The sequence below is a fragment of the Prenolepis imparis genome, unplaced genomic scaffold (assembly GCF_030444845.1).
Source record: "Prenolepis imparis isolate NDT839.2.m4 unplaced genomic scaffold, iyPreImpa1.0 SCAF_9, whole genome shotgun sequence".
NCBI classification, from domain to species: domain Eukaryota; kingdom Metazoa; phylum Arthropoda; class Insecta; order Hymenoptera; family Formicidae; genus Prenolepis; species Prenolepis imparis.
In genome coordinates, this window is record NW_028141167.1 from 4665689 (window position 1) to 4690336 (window position 24648).

At 30.4% G+C, this 24648-nt stretch overlaps 2 protein-coding genes and 2 long non-coding RNA genes across 4 annotated transcripts in view; 3 read left to right on the forward strand and 1 right to left on the reverse strand.

Annotated features, from left to right (window-relative positions):
• The first annotated feature begins 1744 nt into the window (after positions 1-1744).
• Positions 1745-2365, forward strand: LOC145940557 (uncharacterized). Its single transcript, XR_014426042.1, has 2 exons — positions 1745-1889; positions 2062-2365. It is a non-coding gene; the product is annotated as an uncharacterized LOC145940557 (long non-coding RNA).
• An 8323-nt stretch (positions 2366-10688) lies between these two features.
• On the forward strand, positions 10689-14042 carry LOC145941065 (uncharacterized). The gene is made up of 4 exons (XM_083046871.1): positions 10689-10828; positions 11152-12183; positions 12727-12825; positions 13206-14042. The coding sequence occupies exons 1-4, from the start codon at positions 10714-10716 to the stop codon at positions 13427-13429; spliced, it is 1470 nt and encodes a 489-aa protein (XP_082902997.1). The 5' UTR covers positions 10689-10713; the 3' UTR covers positions 13430-14042.
• An 837-nt stretch (positions 14043-14879) lies between these two features.
• The window catches only part of LOC145941069 (uncharacterized), a 66151-nt gene continuing 56382 nt past the window's right edge, over positions 14880-24648 (reverse strand). The window contains exons 4-5 of the long non-coding RNA XR_014426120.1: positions 15132-15369; positions 14880-14990 (exon numbers count right to left, since the gene is read on the reverse strand). This is a non-coding gene — a long non-coding RNA (uncharacterized LOC145941069). The remainder of the gene's footprint in view (positions 14991-15131; positions 15370-24648) is intronic.
• On the forward strand, positions 16401-17757 carry LOC145940842 (uncharacterized). Its single transcript, XM_083046457.1, has 3 exons — positions 16401-16560; positions 16892-17011; positions 17393-17757. Exons 1-3 carry the CDS (start codon positions 16500-16502, stop codon positions 17590-17592), a joined length of 381 nt encoding a protein of 126 aa, XP_082902583.1. The 5' UTR covers positions 16401-16499; the 3' UTR covers positions 17593-17757.

Here is a 24648-nt window from a genome sequence, read left to right on the forward strand (position 1 = left end):
TTATTTAAAAAAAATTATTAAAACAAATCTATACTTTTAATTAAAAACAGAATCTGCTTATATACGTATATTTTAAATATTTTGTGTTTTACAATATATGCATGCTTTTTATTAATTTATAATGATATTTTAAACTTGTGATTATCTTTAATAATAATTATTGATTGTAAACACAATCTTTGTAATATAACATCTTCTATAATTTATTTTTGACGCGATCCATAACAATATTATATATTTTGTGCGAGTATCGATAGATAGACTACGGAAACGCGAGTAACAGAGAAGAAAACAATTCTCGATTTATAATGCATTATATATTTTTCGGTAAATTTGTTCGTTATATTAATATTAAGTTCGAGAAGATAGCGGAGAGTAGGAAATAGAAGTCTAGGACTTTGAATACTTGAGTCAATAAATTTTTCAAAACGCAGGCTAGCCTCATTGTAAATGGGCGAACACAACGCGAAAAAAATAGTCCCAATATGTGTAAACGTGTGCCACATGATTAATTATACTATATAAGTTATCTCTGTATGTATTTCTTCTTTCATACTTAAATGTATATTAATGTTTTTGAAAGATGGTTGAATTTATAAGTTAACATTATGACGCGCGAATAAAGATGGTATATAAATATAATTTTCTTATTAAATTACTAAAAAAACTTATTTTTATTAAATCTTACTAAAACTTATTTTTAACAGGACAAACTTAAGTAGTCACAAGCTGACGTTTTTGTTAAGAATCTTTCATGTATTACTGTGTTTCATTATGTCTACTTCGATATATTAGAGTCGCAAATAATTCGTTCTCCACCGACGAATGATCAGCAGCAAACCGAAAGAGAACAAATATATTGGATCCACGTAACAAATATTCATCTCATAGGAGAGATATTATATATATATAAATCTCAAATAATCTCTCTCTCTGTTACAAAATAATTATATATATTATTACTACATATGTGACATAATTATTATTTATATCTTTTTTTCTTTTAATGTTATTTATTTTAATTTTATTTTTTATTCTCACACAAAAATATTTAGAATGTTTTATAAAGAAGATATTTATATGCAAGAAAATGATTATTTATATATATATAAGAATTTATATAAGAATATATATAAGAAAATACTCTCTCTCTTTTCAAATCTTATTTTTATAAAATTATACACTTTAATTAAATTTTAGGAAATCGCGTTAATATAGTATACATATAATTATACTTATATACCAAAGAGAAAAAGAGAAAAAGTGTACTATGTGTATACCTATAATTTATATCAACATTTTATTACTATATACGCGTTATATTATAAAATTTTTAATATGTTTTTATTGTGTTTTTTATAAAGCAATTTTCTATCTAGAATTTAGAAAAGTAATTTAGAATAAATTTAATAATATTAATTCAGAATAAGCTAGTAGAGCTAGTTCTTATATTAAATAAAAGAATAATTTTTCACACGACGTTTTATATGTGAAGAATGCGTTAAAAAAATGTATTATTCTCAAGTACAACACTAAAGTACCACGTTTATTTCCTTTAATCAATTTTATATTCAACAATAAACTCTACTTTATCTTGAATTTTGAAAAGTAATGTGCAAATAAAATTTAATGAAGTCTTAATGTTAGAATTTTCTGGATTAGATAATGTTCATGATGCCCAAATCACGACTTTTTGATGTATAAATTAAGTCACTATAAAGACGTAATATCAGAATTCAAAAATTTTTGATCAGTTCGCAGCGATGAATACCGTAACATATACATTTCTATTAGTTGCCGGTTTTGCGATTGTCTCGATTTCCAATGTCATGGCTGCGCCTACATCAGCTGAAACAGACCCTGTTCAGCACTGGTGGAACCCAAAACTGGTATAAAACTTTTATTTAATATATACAATTATGTTTTTCATATTTTTTAATATTTATAGTTGTACATTTAATTGTAGCTAATTATAATTAAACGTAATATTTTTTATACATTTTAATATATATAATTAGATAAAATAAAAAGTTATATTTTATTTATTTTCTTACATTTCAGAAAAATCTTCTTCAGTTGTGTTTGGAACTAAGCGAACTGCTTGGGCCTTGGTTTCCAGGAGGTTAAAATGCAATTGAAATTGTACCAAAAGAAGATTATGCTTAAGAATTTATGGCACAATATATTTGGCAAATTTCAATTATCGCAAGTGTTCTATAGTAAATTACTTATAATATGTTATAAAAAATTGCACAAAATAATATTTTTGGTGTCGGAATGTGTTGGGAAAATATAATATGCGATTATTGTTTTATTATCATACATCAAAATATATCTTGTATTAATAAATATCAGTGCTATATAACTGACTGTTTATCTTGCAAAAATTTAAAAATTGTTAATTTTATTTATATTGCAACGAAGTTTTAATTTAACATTTATTTACAATAATATTTCATACTGAAACATAATAGTTTATATAATAGATTATGTGCGCATTATCTAATTTTTAAAATCTAACAGTTAAATTTTATTGATCATAGATATATCGAACAGTGCAATCGTTAACACTCGTCTTCCGTCATCGAACAATCAATTAGGCATTAGGCGATCTGTGAAAGTGATCACAGATGATTTCTTTTTCGCAGACTGCAATTGTGAAAGTAGCGAGGCAATACACACGCGCAATTTTCTCGCCTTGTAAATATAATGAAAGATTTCGTTCTGAATTTGGCTATCACTATATGACTGTATTATTTTGTGCACATCGTACATCATATCATTCCTCGCCACGTCGGATATGTCAGATTTTAATCCCTTGCATAGATTTTTAAATATTATTAGAATGATTACCTCGATATGACATGTCTCAATGGAAAATAGACTAATTTATGCAAGTTGAAGAGATTGCAACTTGACTACAGATTCCATAAGTAAACTTTAACATTGATGCCGATAATTTTATTCCGGAATATTAGATTTATTTATAAAATTTTTATTGAAATACAAATCTATATCTTTAAATACACAAAAAGTCTGTTATATAGATATATATTATCAATACTTTGTAAATAATTTTATAATAATCGTACGTTTCTTTTATAAATCATTTCATAATGTTTTAAATTTGTAATTATCATTATTCATGATTAATTGCAGATACAACTGTCATAATTTGACAAATCAGTCTCGATGATTCATTTATAACACGATTGAAAATAATATTATGTTTGTTATGTAAATCAATAAGTATAATAAATAGAAATGCGAGTAAAAGGGGAAAAAACGATTCTCGATTCGCTATGCATTATTTATTTCTCAGTAAATTTGCTCGTTACATTGAAATTGAATTCAAAAAAGTAACGGAAAGTTGAAGATGATGTTGGATAGTAAATATTCGAGTGAATAAATTATGAATAAATTAAAGCGCAGACTAAGCTCATAAATAAATAAGCGAACGTGAAGAGGAGACAAGTAGTCACGATAGACACGTGTTGCATAGTTAATTATTTCATGTACAAATAACTTATTTCTTTACTTTTATATTTGAGGAATACATCGTAACGTTCTCTCAAATTTGATTTGATTGTGTTTATAAGTCAATCTCATGACGGGTGAGTGAGAGTGTCGTCAACATAATTTTCCTAAACTTAAACTTACTAGAAAATTATTTTTTTTTATAGAACAAGTTTAAACACATGCTTACGATATTCATGACAAAGGCGCTTTTTACATTTCATGATATATCTGTTCATGTCTGTTTCAATATATATTGGTACTCGATATATTTCAATATATCGTAATCCGTTCATCTAGACGAGTGAACAGAAAAGAGCCAAAGCCACGAGAACAATTGGATATTTTGTATCGGATCATATAGCTCTCGTCTTCTCTTCATATATATTTATTTTTATGTAAATATAATTATTTCACAATGTTAATAAATATCCATTAAAATAGTATAATAATAAATATATTCACGCTAGTTTTCCACATACAAGCTATTTTAATTAAATTAAAGACAGTATTATTAGAAGTCAGCTGGCTATAAATGATGAGGTCATGTCAAAAAAACCATTGCTCTGGTTGATATATTCCGCCATAGAATGTTGCATCCAGCTTATGGCGAGTTATGAAAGGTCAATAAAACCACGATTTAATGCTTGCAATTAATGCACACTTTCACGATAAATATTCTACTTATCAAGTGCCGTAAGCTTCTTTACCTCTATAATTCATATTTGATTACATATGCCATGCTTTAAGTGTCTAAGTGGATTTTAATATGTATGAAATTACGTACGTTCAAAATTAAGAATTTTTTTTTATTCCTGTAAAATTCGTAAAAATCGGCGTTATATTTTTTACGTAATATTTTTTATAGATTCTAATAAGAGAAAGACGTTCATAATATTTCAATCTCTTCTTATTTTTGTGATTGTATTTTATACACATATTCTGCATTATCTCTGAACGCATTGCATTTTTTGTTTTACTCTTTTACAAAAAGTTAACATCATTTATATCGATTAATTTCAATAACCTATGCTTTATCACTGAAATTTTAAAACATTAACGGCATCTTTCTTTCGACGATGGAAACAATACATGGATCGTTCGAATGTATGATAAAGCAATGCGCAGTTTGAAAGAAATTTTATTTTATGTGTTATAAAATCACGTCTGGTACCACGCTATCATCGTTAAACCATAAATTGTGGCATGTCCGTCGTGCATTAGTGATAAATGATAATTATATCTTTATAATGATATTCTGGTTTTAGACCTACGCGGCCCACGTATGTCACACATAAATGATTCTAGCGCTTGTCCTATAGCTGCGATTATGTATTTATGATTCATTTTATCTTATGCACGACACCAGTGCTAATATTAAAAATATTAATGACTATTTAGATTAAAAATTGAAGATATTATATATGTACATACGTTATATGAGGAATTCTTTTTTGATTTTTAATATTACTATTTTTTATTTTCTACTTCTTATAAGACAAATTTTAAAAGTTAGTAGTATATTAACATCATCTTATGCATATTATATTATGCATTTATGTGTGACGTTAATGGAATATTATTGCTTTACTTTATTACGTGCAAATTTCTACAAGTGGAAGTTGGGGAAAACGCAGCGTCAGTACAGCACAATAAAGCCTTATCTTTAATTTCTCTGATAATTAAGACTTTGATGAATCATTCTGGATCGTTTTCTATAATATTCTTTCTTGATGATCACTGGTCAGTTATATATGCCGTCATCAGCACGCATTTCCGATAATGAATTTTGTTTCTCGTAAAAAAATAAAAATATAAAGAAGCAACATATAATACACGCTTTTATCGAAAGTATACTTATAATTAGCTGATATACTGCAGATCTTATATTATCTGATATAGCACACACACATTGCAGCCTGATAAGAGAGAGCGTCGTAGAAAATTTCTTATATTTTCTTTAAGATATTTTATAATAATAAAATAAAATATTGCAAGTAAATTAATTTATCTTTAATTTCATTTTAGTTTTATCTTTAGCTTGTAAATAAATGATAAATTATATTGATTAACTATATGCTATTAGAAAAACTTTCAAAAATATTTAACATAAAAATGTATTTCTCATATTTATTCTCAAATTTCAATATTTATCAATTTAATAAAATATAATAATCTGATAATGAGTAATAATTTAATAATAGCTTGTATTAAATCTGTAATAAATATAGAAAGTTTACAAATTATCATTTTTTCTCTTTTTTCTCAAAAAGATATTGTGTAAAAAATATTGAATGATAAAATGCAAAGATACCGTGATAAAACTATACCAATATCAGGAGACGCGGTAGCGTCTCGCTAAGTATATCTTTCGAAAGAATCGAAAAAATATCAAAGACATTTGAAAGATTTGAAAGATATATATATATATATATATATATATATATATATATCACAATGGAGATTAAATTTTATCAGATGTATTATTCTCATGTAACCGGTACTCTCTACCAAAATCCAAAATTGTGTTCCGATCTAGAATTAAAAACGAAGCACCGTCATTTTTATATTTCGTTTTCATTTCGTTTGTTTTTACATTTCATATTAGTTTTAATAAGTTTCTTATCAGTATTTTCTCCGCATTTATATTCATCTCCTTATACATTCATTTTTTGTGCAATATAATAATTGTTACGTAGCTCAAAATTACGAATCATTATAAAAAGTGGTAAGACCGATATGAAAATTGTTAAAGAGAGAAATAATAAGATGACCGGAAGAGAATCTCGTGCTTTTGCGAAACGTTATATGTAGGAATGTTTACAAAACGGCGCATACGACGCTGCGGATGGTTAATATTAATTTAACGGTGAGCGCATTGTGCGAACCTCGCAGGAAGATCATAGGATTAAGTTCACAACTGGTTCGAGAGATTAACCGCTCTATCTCTTTCAACGTTCGCCCGCTGCGCGGTCTCGCGGATTAACGAAGCGCGGAAAAACGAGGTTCTCTTTTCTCGCTGTCCAATGTTCGTTGTTAAAACGAAGTGCCCTCTTTTATGGCAACGCGACGTGAACGAGAGATCGGAAAATTTTACGGAAATGAGAAATTTTCGTTTGAAGTTGCAAACTCCCTTTGCACAGCGTCTCAAAAGCGTCGGCGATAAAATTGGTAAATTGCAATACGTCACTTTTATGTAAAAAAAAAAAAAGAAAACTGTCAGATATTAAATATATAATAAAATATAATTTGCATACACACTACTTGAGAATCACAAAAATATGTGATACATATTGTATTAATAAAAATAATGTTGTGAAAAATCTTAATTGATATAAAGTGTACTCGAGAAATTTTGCTCTTATTTTCTTCAATTTTCACGATTCTAGAGAATTTCAAGAGATTCAATTTATGTAGGAATTGAGCTCTTACTTTATCTTAAATCGGCAAATAAATATCAAATAGATAAACAAATGATTTCTCATTTAGAGGTTTAAAAGAGAAGCTTTGGACAAAATTGTAAGATAAATAAATTAGTTTCACAAGAAGATAAGATAAAATCTGAGTGTATGAGCTTAAAGTATCAAAATTAATGTTAGAATGAAAATTAAAGATAGGAGATATAAGAAATTTGGACTCCAGTACTATCGTTTTCTAGACAAAGTTTCATTATTTCGTTTGCATTACATTGTCAGAATCGTGCACATTTGGCGAAAGATAAATTTGCTATTCATGTGTATTTTTAATTTTGCTGTAAATTTATTTTCATATGACATGCGTTGAATTATGAAGCATTGAGAGACTCGCGAGACACGAAACGCTGAGATATCAATCCCGACATCCTCGTTTCGCTGCAGTTGCATTTTGGTGTCACCTCTTGGTAATACTAGCGTAAAACTGACATACACGACAGTTTTACCTCATATCAACCTTATACTTCCTTGCATATATTTGTCCGCACCCACACATATATTTTACATCTTTTTTCTTTCACACATTCTGCATATATGTATACCCGCGATATCGTAAAGTGCGAAAATCTCTATACGAGGAGAAGAAGCCGTGACGTCCGTGAATGCGTGCAAATTCTAATTCAATTATTGCCAATTAAAAAGTCACGATTATTATCACAACGTTTACCTTCGAGGAATCGATAAGAAAGTTTATCTCGCCTTTACTTCTAGATTAATCTCGTGTAAACTTTTAATAAGTCACTTCGTGACATTTTTTTTTTTTTTATTTTGGAACTGTTGACGAGGGTTGTTTGAATAGGGGAAGTACACTAGAGGAAAGTACATTAACGCACTCGAGTTTCATGCCCTCTCCCCCGCTTCTTTAACACACCGTTGCATCTTCCTCGAAGTAAACAGCCTGCCTGTGTCAACGAACTCGGGTGCATTAAGAGAGAAGCGCTTTCGCTGCATATATAAAACCAAACGACTTTGATCTATCGAAGAAAGTATAATTAAGGTGCGGAAACATCGCGTAGAGCATTATCCTGATATATTGTGTTCATTAATAAAATAAGTTTGCTTGACATACTTGTATCAGTTATATTCTGTACCGTTGCAACATATGGACGATCGTCTCACGGCTAAACAACAAATCCACTTGATACCGATCAGATACTCTTATCTCATTCGATGCAATTTTTTTGCGACATGTATGTTACATGTGAACACATATTGACGCATATCGATCGATATGAAATGCACCAAGAGCTCGTTTATTGTGCAATGAATACAAAGATAAGAAGATAGAAAAAGTAAAACACCGCATTGGTTGATAATTAAGAATATATATATGTGGAAAATTATCGAATTACTTGTACAATTCTCTATCTACGCATCTTTTATATTTTTCTAAGAAAAAAATCAATTTTCCGAATTAGTGAGAGTTCGTAAAAGCTATTCACGTTTATGTTTCAAGACTACGATTATGTATATTAGAAGAAGGAGATAGGAAAATAGAGAGGCAAAAATAAAATCACCGTTCCACATTTTAGCTTGATCAAAAGCAATCGATTTAGCATGGCGGGGAGAAATTTGAAGGAACAAACTTGGGGGAAGAGGAGATACGTTGATGCCGAACAACCGGAACCGACAAGGATGCGCAAGCATCTGTGGGCATCACTGTTATTTCACAGCTTAAGCGTGGGAAGTGAATACCTTTACGCTCTAGTGGACACCCAACCTGCACAGGGCTTTCCCCTTTCACGACATAATCGCTCCCTAGTTCTACGTCTCGTAGGAGTTACGCGTAACGTACAATGCAGCTTCGACACAATTACTGTTGGTTTCTGGCACTTTCGGATTTGAATAGGAAAATCTGAGAAATACGTTATCTTGTGTGTCACGTCTATAATCTACGTCGATTGTTCGTCGTTTTTAGTGCACATGATAATTATGAATATGTCCAATGCAAAATTATTCTTTTGTAATATATTTCTCGTGGGCAAAGAATTTTATTCTGCAAAAAGAAGATAATATCTCATTGTCAGAACCTGATATTATATCGGTCGTTACGCAATTCGTGCAAATAATTATTTAGATAATTGTGATATCGATGTCGAACGATTTATAAGCCTGCTAATCGTGTTTCAGATTCGAAATAATTTTTAGTTGTATTTACTTCTGTTTTATTCAATTTATTCGTATCTTATTTGTTCTTTAATTCATCAATCAAGATTGTGTGATTAAGATTAATATTTGGCACATATATCTTAATCAAGATTATTTTGCTGCAAATCGAATATTGTTAGCATGACTAAGAAAAGTAGAAAACATACTTTGTGGACATCGATCGATAGACGTTCAAGGCCTACCAAAATCGGTTATATCTCATTGTCAGAACCTGATATTATATCGGTCGTTACGCAGTTCGTGCAAATAATTATTTAGATAATTGTGATATCGATGTCGAACGATTTATAAGCCTGCTAATCGTGTTTCAGATTCGAAATAATTTTTAGTTGTATTTACTTCTGTTTTATTCAATTTATTCGTATCTTATTTGTTCTTTAATTCATCAATCAAGATTGTGTGATTAAGATTAATATTTGGCACATATATCTTATTCAAGATTATTTTGCTGCAAATCGAATATTGTTAGCATGACTAAGAAAAGTAGAAAACATACTTTGTGGACTTCGATTGATAGACGTTCAAGGCCTACCAAAGTCGGTTAACTTTAACCTACGGTTAAACTATATCTTTGTCTCTTTTTAAGAACGTATTTGAAAAAAGACAAAGATATAGTTTAACTGTAGGTTAAAGTTAACCGACGTTGGTAGAAGAAACAGGCCTAAATGAAATTGAAAAATCTTGAATGGATGGAGGACGATTCTTCGATAGCAAAGCAAAATCGCTGCGATTGACAAAGAAATAAATCAATTTCCTATGAGACGTTTGTCAGTGATAGCGTAATGATAGCTTTTTTTCAAATGATTCTTTTAAGCTTTGCTTTCGAGAAAATTGTATAGTGTACACATAAACAGAAATTAATTTTTATTGGATATGTCACTTTAGCAAAAGTCTGATTGCCGCATGTCAAGAATCAATTAAAAATTAAAAATTAATCAAACAAGAGACAAATTGATTTCAATTTTATCTTCAAATCTACTTTTTTAATTAAATACATATAGTATACGCGAGCAATAAAGCTTTAATAAAATTTAATAAAATTTAAGTAACGAAACATTCGCTATAAGAATATTAGTGATCTGATGTGTCAAATCTACTTCATTACAATTGCTTTCTAGCATTTATAAAACTGCTAGAAATATAATTAATACATTCTATCAATCTTATAGCAAAACCAATATAAAAAATTGTTTTCTAAGAAATCTTAATAAAATTTTCTAAAATAAAAAAGTAGCACTTTGAAAAAATAATTAATTTTTTCTATTTATAATTTATATTATATTGATTATATTATATGTATATTAAAAACAAAATATTCTTTTATTAATAAAATATTTCTAAGCTATTCTTCCTCTGTCATACAAAGCATGGCTATAAAAAGTACAAAGTATTGAAAATGGTGAATCCTTGATAATTCATTTTTCGCATTTTAATCGCATCGTAGAGATGATAACATTGGCGGCTATACTTGATAATTTAACTTTTATCGCGGTTAACTATATGATAAAAATCGATAATAACGTTGAACAGAGCGTACATACATCCAGATTTCTTGATGTACCGCGGCAGTTGTTGTTTCGATCTAAATCAAGACACATCAAAGATGGAAAAACAAAATCGTTTTTTTGTGATTTTCATTTCTATAGTTACATATGCTATTCTCCATTCAGGTGAGCAATATACAATCCTTAATAATTAAATTATTGCAGTAAAAGTTTTACCAGAAAATTGATTTTAAAAAAATTAAATTGCACAACAGATTGTGTATGTGTGTGTGTAGTGTATAATTTAATTTTTTAACATATATTTCTGTATAGCAAAGTTTATTTAGTAATTGATACAGATGTTATCAATTATATAAAATATGTTATCAGAAATGATATTAACATTACAAAATTCTTTCATTAATTAGTTATAACAATGACATTTACATTTTAATAGATAGTTATATGCAAAACTACTTTTACTAATCGGATACTTTATCATTTCCAAGGGGAAGCATTGAAATGTTATACATGTAACTCAATGGAAGACAAGAATTGTGCAAGTGGACCATTTGAAGAAAAAAACGTTTTAGAATGTGTATCTCATACGACAACTTCGACCGAAACCACTCCATCCGTGACAACCCCGACGCAGACATCTCCGACTGAGACGACCCCGACACAGACATCTCCAACAGGAACGACCCCAACGCAGACATCCCCGACACAGACACCCCCGACGCAGACATCCCCGACACAGACACCCCCGACGCAGACATCCCCGACACAGACACCCCCGACGCAGACATCCCCGACGCAGACACCCCCGACACAGACACCCCCGACGCAGACACCCCCGACGCAGACATCCCCGACGCAGACATCCCCGACGCAGACATCCCCGACGCAGACATCCCCGACACAGACACCCCCGACACAGACACCCCCGACACAGACATCCCCGACGCAGACATCCCCGACACAGACACCCCCGACGCAGACACCCCCGACACAGACACCCCCGACGCAGACATCCCCGACGCAGACATCCCCGACACAGACACCCCCGACGCAGACACCCCCGACGCAGACATCCCCGACACAGACACCCCCGACGCAGACACCCCCGACGCAGACACCCCCGACACAGACACCCCCGACGCAGACATCCCCGACGCAGACATCCCCGACGCAGACACCCCCGACGCAGACATCCCCGACACAGACACCCCCGACGCAGACATCCCCGACACAGACACCCCCGACACAGACACCCCCGACGCAGACATCCCCGACACAGACACCCCCGACACAGACACCCCCGACACAGACACCCCCGACACAGACACCCCCGACGCAGACATCCCCGACACAGACACCCCCGACACAGACACCCCCGACACAGACACCCCCGACGCAGACATCCCCGACGCAGACATCCCCGACGCAGACATCCCCGACACAGACATCCCCGACGCAGACAACCGAGCTAAAATCCGCACTGAACACATTGAATAAAAAACTGACAAATAATGCAATAGGTATCTAAAAAATTAATTTCACGTTAATTAGAATAAATTACATTAAATATTTTTTATTAAGCAGTCTAATAAATAGTTTAAAAATAATAATTAAATTAAAAGTAATATAAAACTGTAATACAATTACAGCAAAAGTATAACCTTTTAATAATTACAAATTAAAAGAAATAAAAGGATTTTTAGAATATGCAAAATATTTTTAGATTACTTATATTAATAGCATTAATAATAACTTTTTTATATACTTTTTTTAAATTGCTATTGAATTGCATTGCATGAAAAGAGATTTCATATGCGAGCAATTCTTTATAAATTATTTGTATTAATGCAAATGCTATAATTGCATTGATTCTTAATATAGTTAAATTTAATTTTAAACTAATAATTATTATAATATAAGCTTAAAATTATTTGATATTTTAAAATCCTTTTAAATTAATTTCTGTTCCTTGATATTTTGGTTACTAGTTTTTTTTTCTTTTATCAATTTAGAGCAAAATATGAACTATACAATATTTACTAATATTTTTTTTCTTTAATTAGTACCAGATCACTACAGATCACGTAGAAGCATTTTTAATGTTCAAAGGGATGCACAAGAAGAAAAAAAAGAAGAATGGAATTGTGCCGTAATTGAACGTCGTAAGTATTCAAGAAAATAATATGAATAATAATATTCTATAGCTTCAAATCAGATTTTTTCAAGATTCTTTTTACAAATGTTTATCATAAAAATGCTTTAGGTTATCTTTTTAATTATTTGCTATTACAGATGTGAAAATGTTTACTTGAGTCAATTTTCTTAATGAATTTTAACATTTTAATTCCCCAAAATTTGCAGAGATATAAAAAATAGTATTAAGATATTTTAATATACAAGTTTTGCAACCCACTTATATGCTAATCAACAGAGTTTTTAATAATATAATATTTCAATGTCTCACATATATATTATATTATGCATATTATTTTTTGCATAATAATAAGAGAATTTTATAGTAACTTAATATTTCTTTCTACAGGACTTCCTAACGACACTGTGATCGTTAAACGTGGATGCGTTCCTTTCTCCGATAAATGTTCTAATAATACTGAAAAGGAGAAGTGTGAACTTTGCAATTCAGATGGCTGTAATAATGCTAACACGATATCAATTAATATGGTAACCTTGTCATGGCTGATGCTGTCATGGACGACTGTGTATATTGTTACAGAATCTTATCAACTCTTAAGTTTTACATCATAACATGTTATATTTAAATAATATATCTTCAATTTTTTTAAATCCATTATAAGCAATAATTTTATAACAAATCTTCCGGCTAAAGAATTTGAGAATGTGTTATGTTAAATAAATTTTTACAAATAAAAAAGGCAAGATTTGTTACGATTATTAAAAATTTTCAATAACAATTGTCTATATTACATATTATTTAAAAATCATTATCTGTTGGCTATTATTTTACATACGTTTATTTAAGAAACACGTTAAAGTAGATTGGGCACCACTGCAAGGGTATACATACTCTTCATGGTAGAACGATCATGGAACTTATGGTTCTGAGAGAACAATCACATCTAGATGTACGTGAGTACATTTTTAGTTTAAAAAATTTCACGCTTACGAGGATCCCTATCCCTGTCGCAACTTGCTAACTAATTTTGTCGACGTCAATAAGCAAAGCTACATCAAAGTGTAATACCAATATCTATAATAATGTATTGTATTGTATAATTGAACATTCAAGTTCTTGTACATTATTTTTGCGAAACACATTGTGAAAAATTATTTCTGTGCTTAATATTTTTAATATTAAACATCTGTTATTCTTCTGGAGAATAAATTATTTATTGGATTATTGGATTCGTTATTCATATACATAGACTCTGTACATGTAAATATTTTTAATGAACTATATATTCTGTAACCGAGTTGTAAGAAAATAAAATTATAGATGCAATCAAGATAATTATGATGCTAGAGAAAATACATTACGCTGCAATATTTTGCAGTGAAATGATTGTATAGATATAATTTTATATATTAAGAAAGATACATTTATTAAATTTATTACTGAAAAATATATATTTGAGTGTCATATTTATCCTGTATTACAATTAACCTGATTAATATGTTAATTAAATTATTAAAGAATCTGGTCTTTACAAGAGCGATGATATGCTCTCAATTTGTTTAAATTTCATGTAATATACATCTCTCTCTTTTCCATGATTGGACGCAATATTTGTTAGTTTGTCTTGTTTTCGCATTTCATTCAGTAGCGCATGATTATGCCGCTTTTACAAATCGATGTCGTCGACATCTTTCGTGTTTGTGTGCCGAAAAAACCTGAACAAGTGTGCATTCAATCAACAGTGATATTTTAGCAATTCCCTCATTTATTGTTAAGTTTTCTCGCTCGCGCCAGCTCTCTCTATTTGCACTTTAGTCCCGCCCGTCTACGATAACGTTACCGAATGCAGTAGATGGAATTGTGTTATGCTTAAGTGGTTAATGCCGTCCGTCAATTAACGGAAACGAATTTCGCGGCCATATAGTGTTTTAAGTTTTTCAATCGATTTTATACGTAATTTAAGAAATATTTGGAAATAACGAAAGCAGATTTGCTTTGCAACATTAATATTAATTATTATAAAGTAAAATATGATAAAAAGGATATTTGCTAAGAAAAGTTGCTTATCGATCGTATTTTGACTCCCATTACCGCTATAGAAATGTTATATAAACAATTTTTCACTCACCGATACGTAGAATAGCGAAGTCGTAGTATACAGCATACATTGATCTGAAAACAAAATATTCAAATTATGTATATAGGTACATATGTGTGTGTCGAATATTTTATAAACCCAGACTTCTATATATTATAATATATAAAAGTCTGTGCTTATAAACAATGTAGAAAAAATGTTTTTATATTGCATACCTCATAATTGCTCCGCTGTCGCCCGATGCCTCCCCGGGCCTCCTCCTCCTCTCTTGGTCGATCGTCGACCTCCTTCACGACACTCGCAAAAACGCCGAAAACACGAATAATTACGATTGTCCGACACTTTACATGGCACTCCCGACACGCGAAACTTTACACGGCACTTCCGACGCGCGACACTTTACACGGCACTCCCGACACGACGCGTGAATCGCACCGTGTACCGCAATGCTACCTGTAACAAATAAAATACATACGTATATTAGAATAATCTTATTATTTCGCACTATAACATATACAATATAAATATGTAAGCTAGAATATTTAATTAGCAAATTTTTGCTTTATTAATATTTTTTGACAGAATCAGCTGATTAAAGTGTTAATTTGCTAATTAATTTTTAAAATAATAATATGTTAAAATAATATAATATGTTTTAAGTAATATGTTATAGTACTTTAAACTCAATTAATATTTTTGACAGTTATCAGCTGATTTCTGTCAAAAAATATTAATCGAGAATAAGATATTATAACATATTATTTACAACATATTACTATTTTAATTTTTTAACATATTATTTTAAAATTTAATTAGCAAATTAACGCTTTAATAAGCTAATTTCTCTGCGAAAAAATATTAATCGAGTTTAAACAAACTACATTATTCTTTTTTAAATATCATTTTTTAACATAAAACCGAAGAATTGCGCGCGCTTGTGTTGTTCTAGTATTTGTAAAAAGTAAAAAGATTTATAACAAAAAACTATATTTATTATTAGATATATAATAAGATAAATTTTATTATTTAGAATTCGAGTTAAGTATAAAGTGGTTTTTCGCGATTAAATGATATTTTCTTTGATTTTACAGATATCATATTGTACAGATATCATGAAATTATTAAATAGTGTGAACAATTATATCTTAATATACTGCAGTATTAAAAAGATAATCTTAGGATATTTATATTTTGCAAACTAATCCATAAGAAATATTTCTAATTTATATCATTATTTGTATTATATTATGTTTATTGTGTGTGTATTGCAATTGTTTTTGTATAAAAATTGATTTTTGCTAACAATATAATTTTAAACAATGTTTCTTCTATATTTTATATAATGAAAAGTATAATACCAAAGTATCAAAGATACTTTTAATAAATTAGTTTAGGAAAAAAAATTTTTTTTTGTATTTTAAACGCGTAAAGGCGTGGTATTACCTAAGATACCAAGTTCGCGGTAATCTATCGTGCAATCAGTTCTATTAGAAAAAATAATGATAACGCTAGGAAATGCAGCTTAGATTTCCTCAGATATTGGAGACAGTCATTGGTTCGACGTAAATCAAAACGTATCAAGGATGGAAATTCGCTCACTTGTGATCGCTATTTTAATAGTGGCAGTCTCTATTCTTCAATCTGGTACGTCACATATATAAGTTTATGACAACCCTTTGATCATAATTTTGTAAATGACAAATTTTCAAGAATTTGGAAAAGTTAAATTGCAAGGATTGCATAACATTTATCATAAGATCTGATTCTTAAGAGTCGTCATAAATTTGCAATTATCAAAATTAATAAACTGGGAGATATTGTAACATTCGTATAATCGAAAAATCATTAATTATAATTAATTAATGTAATCTAAGCGTGAAAATATTTCTTTCTCTTGACTTCATTAATTCAACCTGTAGTTATATGCAAAAATATTTTTACTAAAAATTTATTATTTTATTCGTTTCTTTCTAAGGAGAGGCAAAAAAATGTTATTCATGCGATTCGCGAACCAGCAAAACTTGTGTAAGCGGGCCGTTGCCGAGCGAAGTAATGGAGTGTCCACTTGGTCTTCATTGTGGCACTTGTAATTATAGTAAGTATCTAAGATAGGAAACGTAAACGAATGAAAATATATATTATATACATATATATTTGGTTTTTAATATATCAAATATTTTAATCTTTCTAAAAATGAGGAAATTTGCTTGAAGTAAATTTCGAATATAACTATGTGTAAATAGTTGCAATAATCCTATTTAATATAATATATAACATTTTATATAAAGTTTTGAAAGTTGTACGTAGTCTCTTCTTGCATATTAATCAAGAATCTTTATAATATATTGCGTTTTCATCATTAATAGTATAATAATCTCCCCCCCCTCCCCCCCGACGCCTCATATATATTATAAAATTATAAATGTAACACATAATATGATCAAAATTATTAATAATAAATAAAATTTCTTTCTAGGAGAGTCCAACGGCACTACGACTACCATTCGCCGTTGTGACTACATGAACCTTCCTTCTCAATCAGTAGATAACGGAGATTGTAATTTGTGTAACGAAGAACTCTGTAATACGGCTAATATAATAACAATCAGCATGTCAGCATTAGGGTGTCTCGTATCGTTTTGGGCGATTCGGTTTGTTCTTACAGATTCTTATTAATTTTTCTGCTTGTAATATCATATCATACGCCTTTAGATCAAAAAGAATATTATAATGATTAGAGAACTCTATATTGTTCTTCTATTTTATCTTTATTAATTATCATATTATTTAATATATCAATATTGAGCTAAAAATAAAATACACACTTACATATATATATATATACATATATATATATATATATATATATATATATATATATATATATATATATACTAACTTATGTGTTAGTTCTATCTTATTTTATAAATATAATAATTGTCATCTGATGCACAATTTATTGATTATATTTCTTTATGTGCATTTATTTTTAAAACTTTATTTTCTGTCTTTTATGTAATAATGATAATAAAAAAAATAACTTTCAAAAAGATTCTTCCAGAATTATTAGACTCAGGTCTCTGAAATATATTTCCGCCGCATACAAAAATATTGCTGATGTTTCTAATGTTTAAAAATGTTTTTCTTTTCTCACCGATATGATATATTGTATATGGTTAATCAAATTTTAAATTATATATATTTTTTTAATAATATCAATATATATTTATAACATTTAGATTCAAATCTACTTCAAATTTTCATTACTAACAATCGTCATAAAAACTTAAAAATAAAGTTGACATATTATACATTATATTCTACGTTAAATTCATAAAACTAATATTGAGTCTACAAAAAAGTACTTTTTAAGAATTTTTAATCAAATTTTTTCGAGAATGTGTTAAAAAAATAGCAATTAGACTAAGACATTTTTAATTTGCGTTATTTGTTATACCTATTGCGTTTATATAACAGTTGAAGATTAATTCTTTCTAATAAAATATGTTTGTCTATTAATACTTTTAATAATAAAATATAATATTTAAATTATTAATATGTAAAATATTAAAATATATAAAAGTATCGTTTTCAAGACTTGCGTCTTGATGATAAACGTTGATAACGCAGGCCTTGAAATAATTTAGCAAGATAATTGTAAATAACTTATCATACTCAGCGATGTAAATGATAATTTTAGAGAATAGATTGATTTCTCAAAACTGTAAGATAACTATTAATTTGATTAATTGTAAAATTCAAAGATGAAAAAATAAGGCTTTATTGCGATCACCATATTGGTAATCATATTCGCTATTGTTTACTCAGGTAATTATGCAAATTTTCAACAATAAAATATATGTATATAAATTTATTTAAAATGTATATAATTTTTTTATTTTCTAAACAGGAGAGAGAGAAACATGGAAATGTTATGATTCGCGTGACAGCAATACTTGTGCAAGCGGATCATTGGATTCCGAGACGATAGACTGTATACACAATTATAATTGTGTCAAATGTATATATATAATTATGATAAATATACCTAAGTGTGCAAATATATATTACTTTAAATTAAATATTTTATGCCAAATTATTTGCATTCTTATTTCAAGTATTGTATTGTATGAGATCTAAATTGTATATCTTTCTCTACTTTTCATTCTTATCCGCCTTTGTAAAGATGAGAGAACACGTTGAGAATGTTTAAGATAAAATTTCACTATAACTTGCAAAAAGCTACAATAAAAAAATATAATAGATCTTTTACAAAATATTCTGTTATCTGAAATCTGTATCTAATACATATCACACACACAATGTGCTTCTTTCATGTTAATTGAAAATTTTTAAGTACATTGTATTTTTATAATTACATACGCTTAATAGCATAATATGCTGATGCTTCATATATAGATAGATGTCATATAATAAATAAAATTAAAAATAAAATTATTTTTCTAGAAATGCTCAACGGCACAGTAGTTGTCCGTCGTTTCTGCGGCTTAATTCTCATCCCCTTCGAATCGGTAACTAAATTGGATTGTAGTACGTACAATACGTACAATATCTCTGTAATAATGCTAATGGAGTATCAATTAACATGGTGGCATTAGGACGTCTTGCATTATTTTGGTCGATTCGTTTTGTTTTTGTTAATTCTTATTAATTCTTTGGTTTGTAATATTATGTGCAATATTGGCGGATACATTAAAAATATAATTTAAGTAACAAAAAATTAATAAATAATAAAAGTATCGAACGTATCACTTAATGCTTGTTTTTATAAATGGATTAAATCATCTATAAATTAATTTCATATATTAAATATATATAGCAGATTTTAATTCTTTATATATATATATATATATATATATATATATATATATATGTCGATATAATAAATAAATTTATATATTTTTTTGTTCGAAATAAATAAAGAGTAGCCGTTACAATATTTTCTAAATAACCGGAATAGAAATTTTTACGTCATTGTGTGATTCAACTCGAGATGTTCAAGAACCTTCCTTCGAAAGGTGTGCTCCTACATTATGCAAAAGTGGGCCGCGTTGTGGGAAATTCCGTTGTGATATGTCGGGAAGAGCGAGGAGACCTCATTTCTTTCGCGAATCACACAATGAGCTAGGAAATTCTCAAGGTTCCATGTCCTTCTCGTCGTCGGCTGTGCTTCTTTTACGCGTCATGATAAAGAGTGCAGATCTAACTGTAAAGTCTTAGACCGCTGGCTACGCAATGAAATTGCATAAAAGTAGTCTACTTTAATGATAGAATGTTCTTTTCCGCGATGCTGTCTCACTCTTGATACTTTCATTATACCAACGGACAATAGAAAATATGTGTCTTTTATAGAAAAAAAGGCCGTGGAATTAAATAAAATTATAGATGAATTTTCTCATTTTAAACAAGCAGTAATTTACGCAACTGTATCTCTTACCATAATATCACACGACATCATAAAGAAAAATTATTCCGCGTCGCATAACGCGTTAAAAACCTAGTTCCATTTTAATTATTGAGCATAGAGATCGAGTCTTTTCTTTTTTATATCTCTTGCCATATCTTGGGAGCTTATAATCTTTAACCCGCATTTATACAATTAGTAAATAAACTTTTTCGACTTATCGATTGGCTTATATATGTAAATGAGACTAATAAGGATGAAAGAAATGTAATAAAATAATAAGAAAAGAGAGAGAAAGAGATGTCCATGTATCAAAAGAAATCAACATAAAACTGATAGAAATATGATAATAGATATATAAAATGAGAAACTAATATTTTAAACATGAACAGCATCCAGTATGCGTTTTTATGTATATTCCTTATTTATAATTTCAGAAAACTTGTATGGCTCTGAAAACCTTTAGAAAACCTCCAGATGTTGGGGTTTGCTCGAGTTTGCTATGCCCGTACTCACTATTGTGAGCCCTTGAGGGGAGAAGAGATGTAAATACTGAGAATTGTAAAACTGCATATATGTACCTACATAAATAAAATTATATATATATATATATGTATATATATATGTAATGTTATTAATTTTATTTATTTTCCACAGACACATTCTCATTTCTCGATAATGAATATATATAAAAAATACTATGCGTGTTTTATTCGTTTATTGTATTTGTATATTTTATTGTCCAAATGTATAAGACGAGCGAAAAGATATATTATTTATTTATCCTGCGCATCGCCATTCCCCCGACGCAACTGTCTCGCGAATAAAAGTTTTTTACGCGATCTCTCTCTCTTTCTCTCTCTGCGCATACTGTTTATGAACTCGTATATCTACACATACATACGACGTATCGCATAGACTTTCATCTCTTGATTCCCATATAATGCATAATATATAGCCCAGGCAACCAGTTTTCTCGCGTGCACATTATTTTACATTAATATCGTGTCGAAAAAACGGCGGAGTAAACTCTTTTTCCGACGATAATGAAGAAAACTTTCGGCGACCACGGCAATCCTAATTAAAATCGCACGGTGCAATTTTTCCATGCCCGCTTTTAATTTGTTCAAATGCTTGTAAAACTCATGTTTTCATGTTACGCAACTATTTATGCTTCATAGATTATAGAAAACCATTTTAACACGTATCTTATCTGCGATACATCGAATAGATTATACATATTGATTATTGGAAGGCTCTTGTTCAAAAATATTTCAGATAAGATTACACGTTAAAGTGTCTTTTTTAATACTTTAATGTAAATATTTATGTAAGAGATAGGAGACATCAAAGTCTAGAGAGAGAGAGAGAGAGAGAGAGAGAGAGAGAGAGAGAGAGAGAGGCAGAGAGACGTAGGAATGAATAAATACAAAAATGGCAATTAAATTATTAGATTCATTCTTTCCGATACAAATATATTAAGAATCATCCAAAGTTCAAACTTCCATTGAATGTCGAACGTTTATTTCTCAATAAATTAAATTTTTTATTAAATTAATACAACTTTATTGTAACTTCCAAGATTCCTGATGTATATTTCAGGCGGTCATCGCACTTTTCGCAGTTGAAATTGATCGTAAATGAAAGTCTATTCTGAACGGATAATTAGTTCCTTGATGAGCGCATAAACTAATTAGCCGGCATAAGGCGAGGTTAATGCAACCACCACGCGTTCCGCTCATTATCTTTGCCTCAGAACTTAACTACAGATATATATATATACTCGATATGCGCCTGCAATTTAAGAGAAATCAATCATTTAAGAAATTGACGCGGCCGTATATCAGACATAATGGCGTAATCGTGACATAATCATAATGTAAAAATTGTAGTGCTTTTACTCATTGTCAGATGTCACACACACACACACACACACACACACACACACACACACACACACACACACACACACACGCACGTACGCACGCACACAGAGTCACAGTTTAATCATATTACAACACGAAAGAATGTTTCCTAATTTCATTGATGAAAGACAACAGTAGCAGATAAATTTTTTTGACGTGACTCGAACTGAGCATTCTCTCGCGCAACATTTGTATCGTAAATCCCCATCGGTTTAAAGCACCGTCGAACCGTATCGCGCATCATCTCCGATAAAGACTTGCATTTCCGTAGCATGCGATGTCGCATCGGGTCCTCGAGCAGATTGCCAAAGGCCTTCTGCGGTCGTATAACGAGATTCGATTACGGTAAACCTTGTAAACTTCCAATATTACGGCTGAGAAAGCAGTGCTCGCTTGCCCGTTAGGGGGGAGGAAAAGAGGGAAGAGAGCAGAAACTCCCTCGCTTTATCCTCTTTGCTCTCCCCGAACCACCTCATTTTCCTCTTTTTTCAACCATCGACGGTGGCAAAAAACATCGCTCCTCTTTCCCTCCCCCATTTTTCTCCCCAGCGATCTCTAATCTTCATGAAAGCGACACGCCACGAATCTCTTGTTACGGCGAAACAAAGTCATGTCCGATTAGTGACATCTTATTCCCCGAATTCTCTCCAGAGATAATGCAATATTTTTCGACAAAAGAAGCGAAGAGAGGTATTATCGCATTACCTCATTATTTTAGAGGTAAAACGCATTTTCCAAAAATTATGCCACAGACAGGCGGAAAAGTGATCCGCTGGAAAACGATAATAAGAACCTACATCAGCAAGAGATCCGTCGCAAATTCTTGTAACTAGAATTTCCATATATTTTTTAATGTGCAATAAAAATTTTGCAAAATTTTGTAAAAACTTCGACAATATTGTTCAATAATAATGAGGTCATACATCTATTTTTCAGTCGAACTGCCACTCGATCCATTTCCTGGACCGTGTTGAGAAACGCTGCACTAATACGCTAACGCATGGTTTCACTCCAATTAGCAAAACCCCGAAGGCTTTACCTACCAAATCGCTCGTACCACGTATTACCCACGTGTATAAACCCTAAATGCAATTAACACTGATGCGGTTGCGTACCATTACTTACTGGTAAGCGAATTTCGTCCATGACGAAAATCATTCAGCTGGCTACGAACTGGGTACAAAGGTGAAACCCCGGCGATTTGCGCAAAATCTGACAAAGTATCCTTTACCAGATAAAATTTTAAAGCATGATGTGCGACCTCTTAACAGCCATATATCTTACTGGAACAAGGCCGACTTTTTTGAAAACATATTGACTTGTCGCTCTGTGTTCTTTCAGACGTTATTACGGCTATCTCGACACTTGTACGTACAGAGTATATATATCTCATCTTTCAGTTATGCGTTCACACTGCACTTATATTACGGCCACGGCAGATTAGCCGCGAAGCAGAAATTACGCACGATGCGTATACGCATGCTGAAGAAAAACGTGTTCGTGAAGAAATGAGTCTTCTTCCGGTCTTTCTTGTATACGGCAATCGTAAACTCGGCTAAGAATTAATTAATAATCCCCTAATCCGCTTTTGTGGAAGATGAAAGAAAATTTTGATATTGCACGAGAGAATGACAGCTCTTCTTTCTTTTTCAGAAAAAATATTAAAGAAAGTTAAAAATATCCTTCTTATCGATATTTAATTTCACATCTGCTTGTGACGTACAAATGTTCATTCTTCTCTTTTCCTCTGCAAATCTCATTTCGATCCAAATCCATGCTTTTGCCCCTATTTTCGACTTCAATTTTCTCACGTTTATATATGCTCACGGATTCTAAAGGATTTCGATGAGTTTAATTTATATAGAAGTTAAACTCTTTTTATTTCAAATAAGCAGCACACGAACAGTTTTCCATGTACAACTTTTAAAAGAAGTTTCCGATAAAATTATAAATTAAATGGTTAAAAAAAGCTATCTCTGACTACTTAAAATAGATGTTAAATTAAAAATTGAGCTCGAAAAAGTAAGAGAAAAATTTCGACTCGAGAATACGAAATAATTGATATTCTCCTACGTGTTTTAACGATATCGTAGATAATCAATAATTGATATATGCGTTAATATAGTTTATTATTCGCATAATATATTATTTATATTATATTTGTCTTGCGCTTGAATATTTCGTTACATTATGTTTACTTTCGTTACTTTACTACAAAAATTCAGAACGCCACAAAGGCTCAGATACAGTGACATCGAAAATCTAACGAAAATATAATGTCCTCTGTGTCTAAAAAGATACTACATTCTCTTTGCATATATTTTCGCGGCGGCGTGTGTTGGCACGTTGGTTGCATTTACATCTTTCCCTTACCTAGTCTAG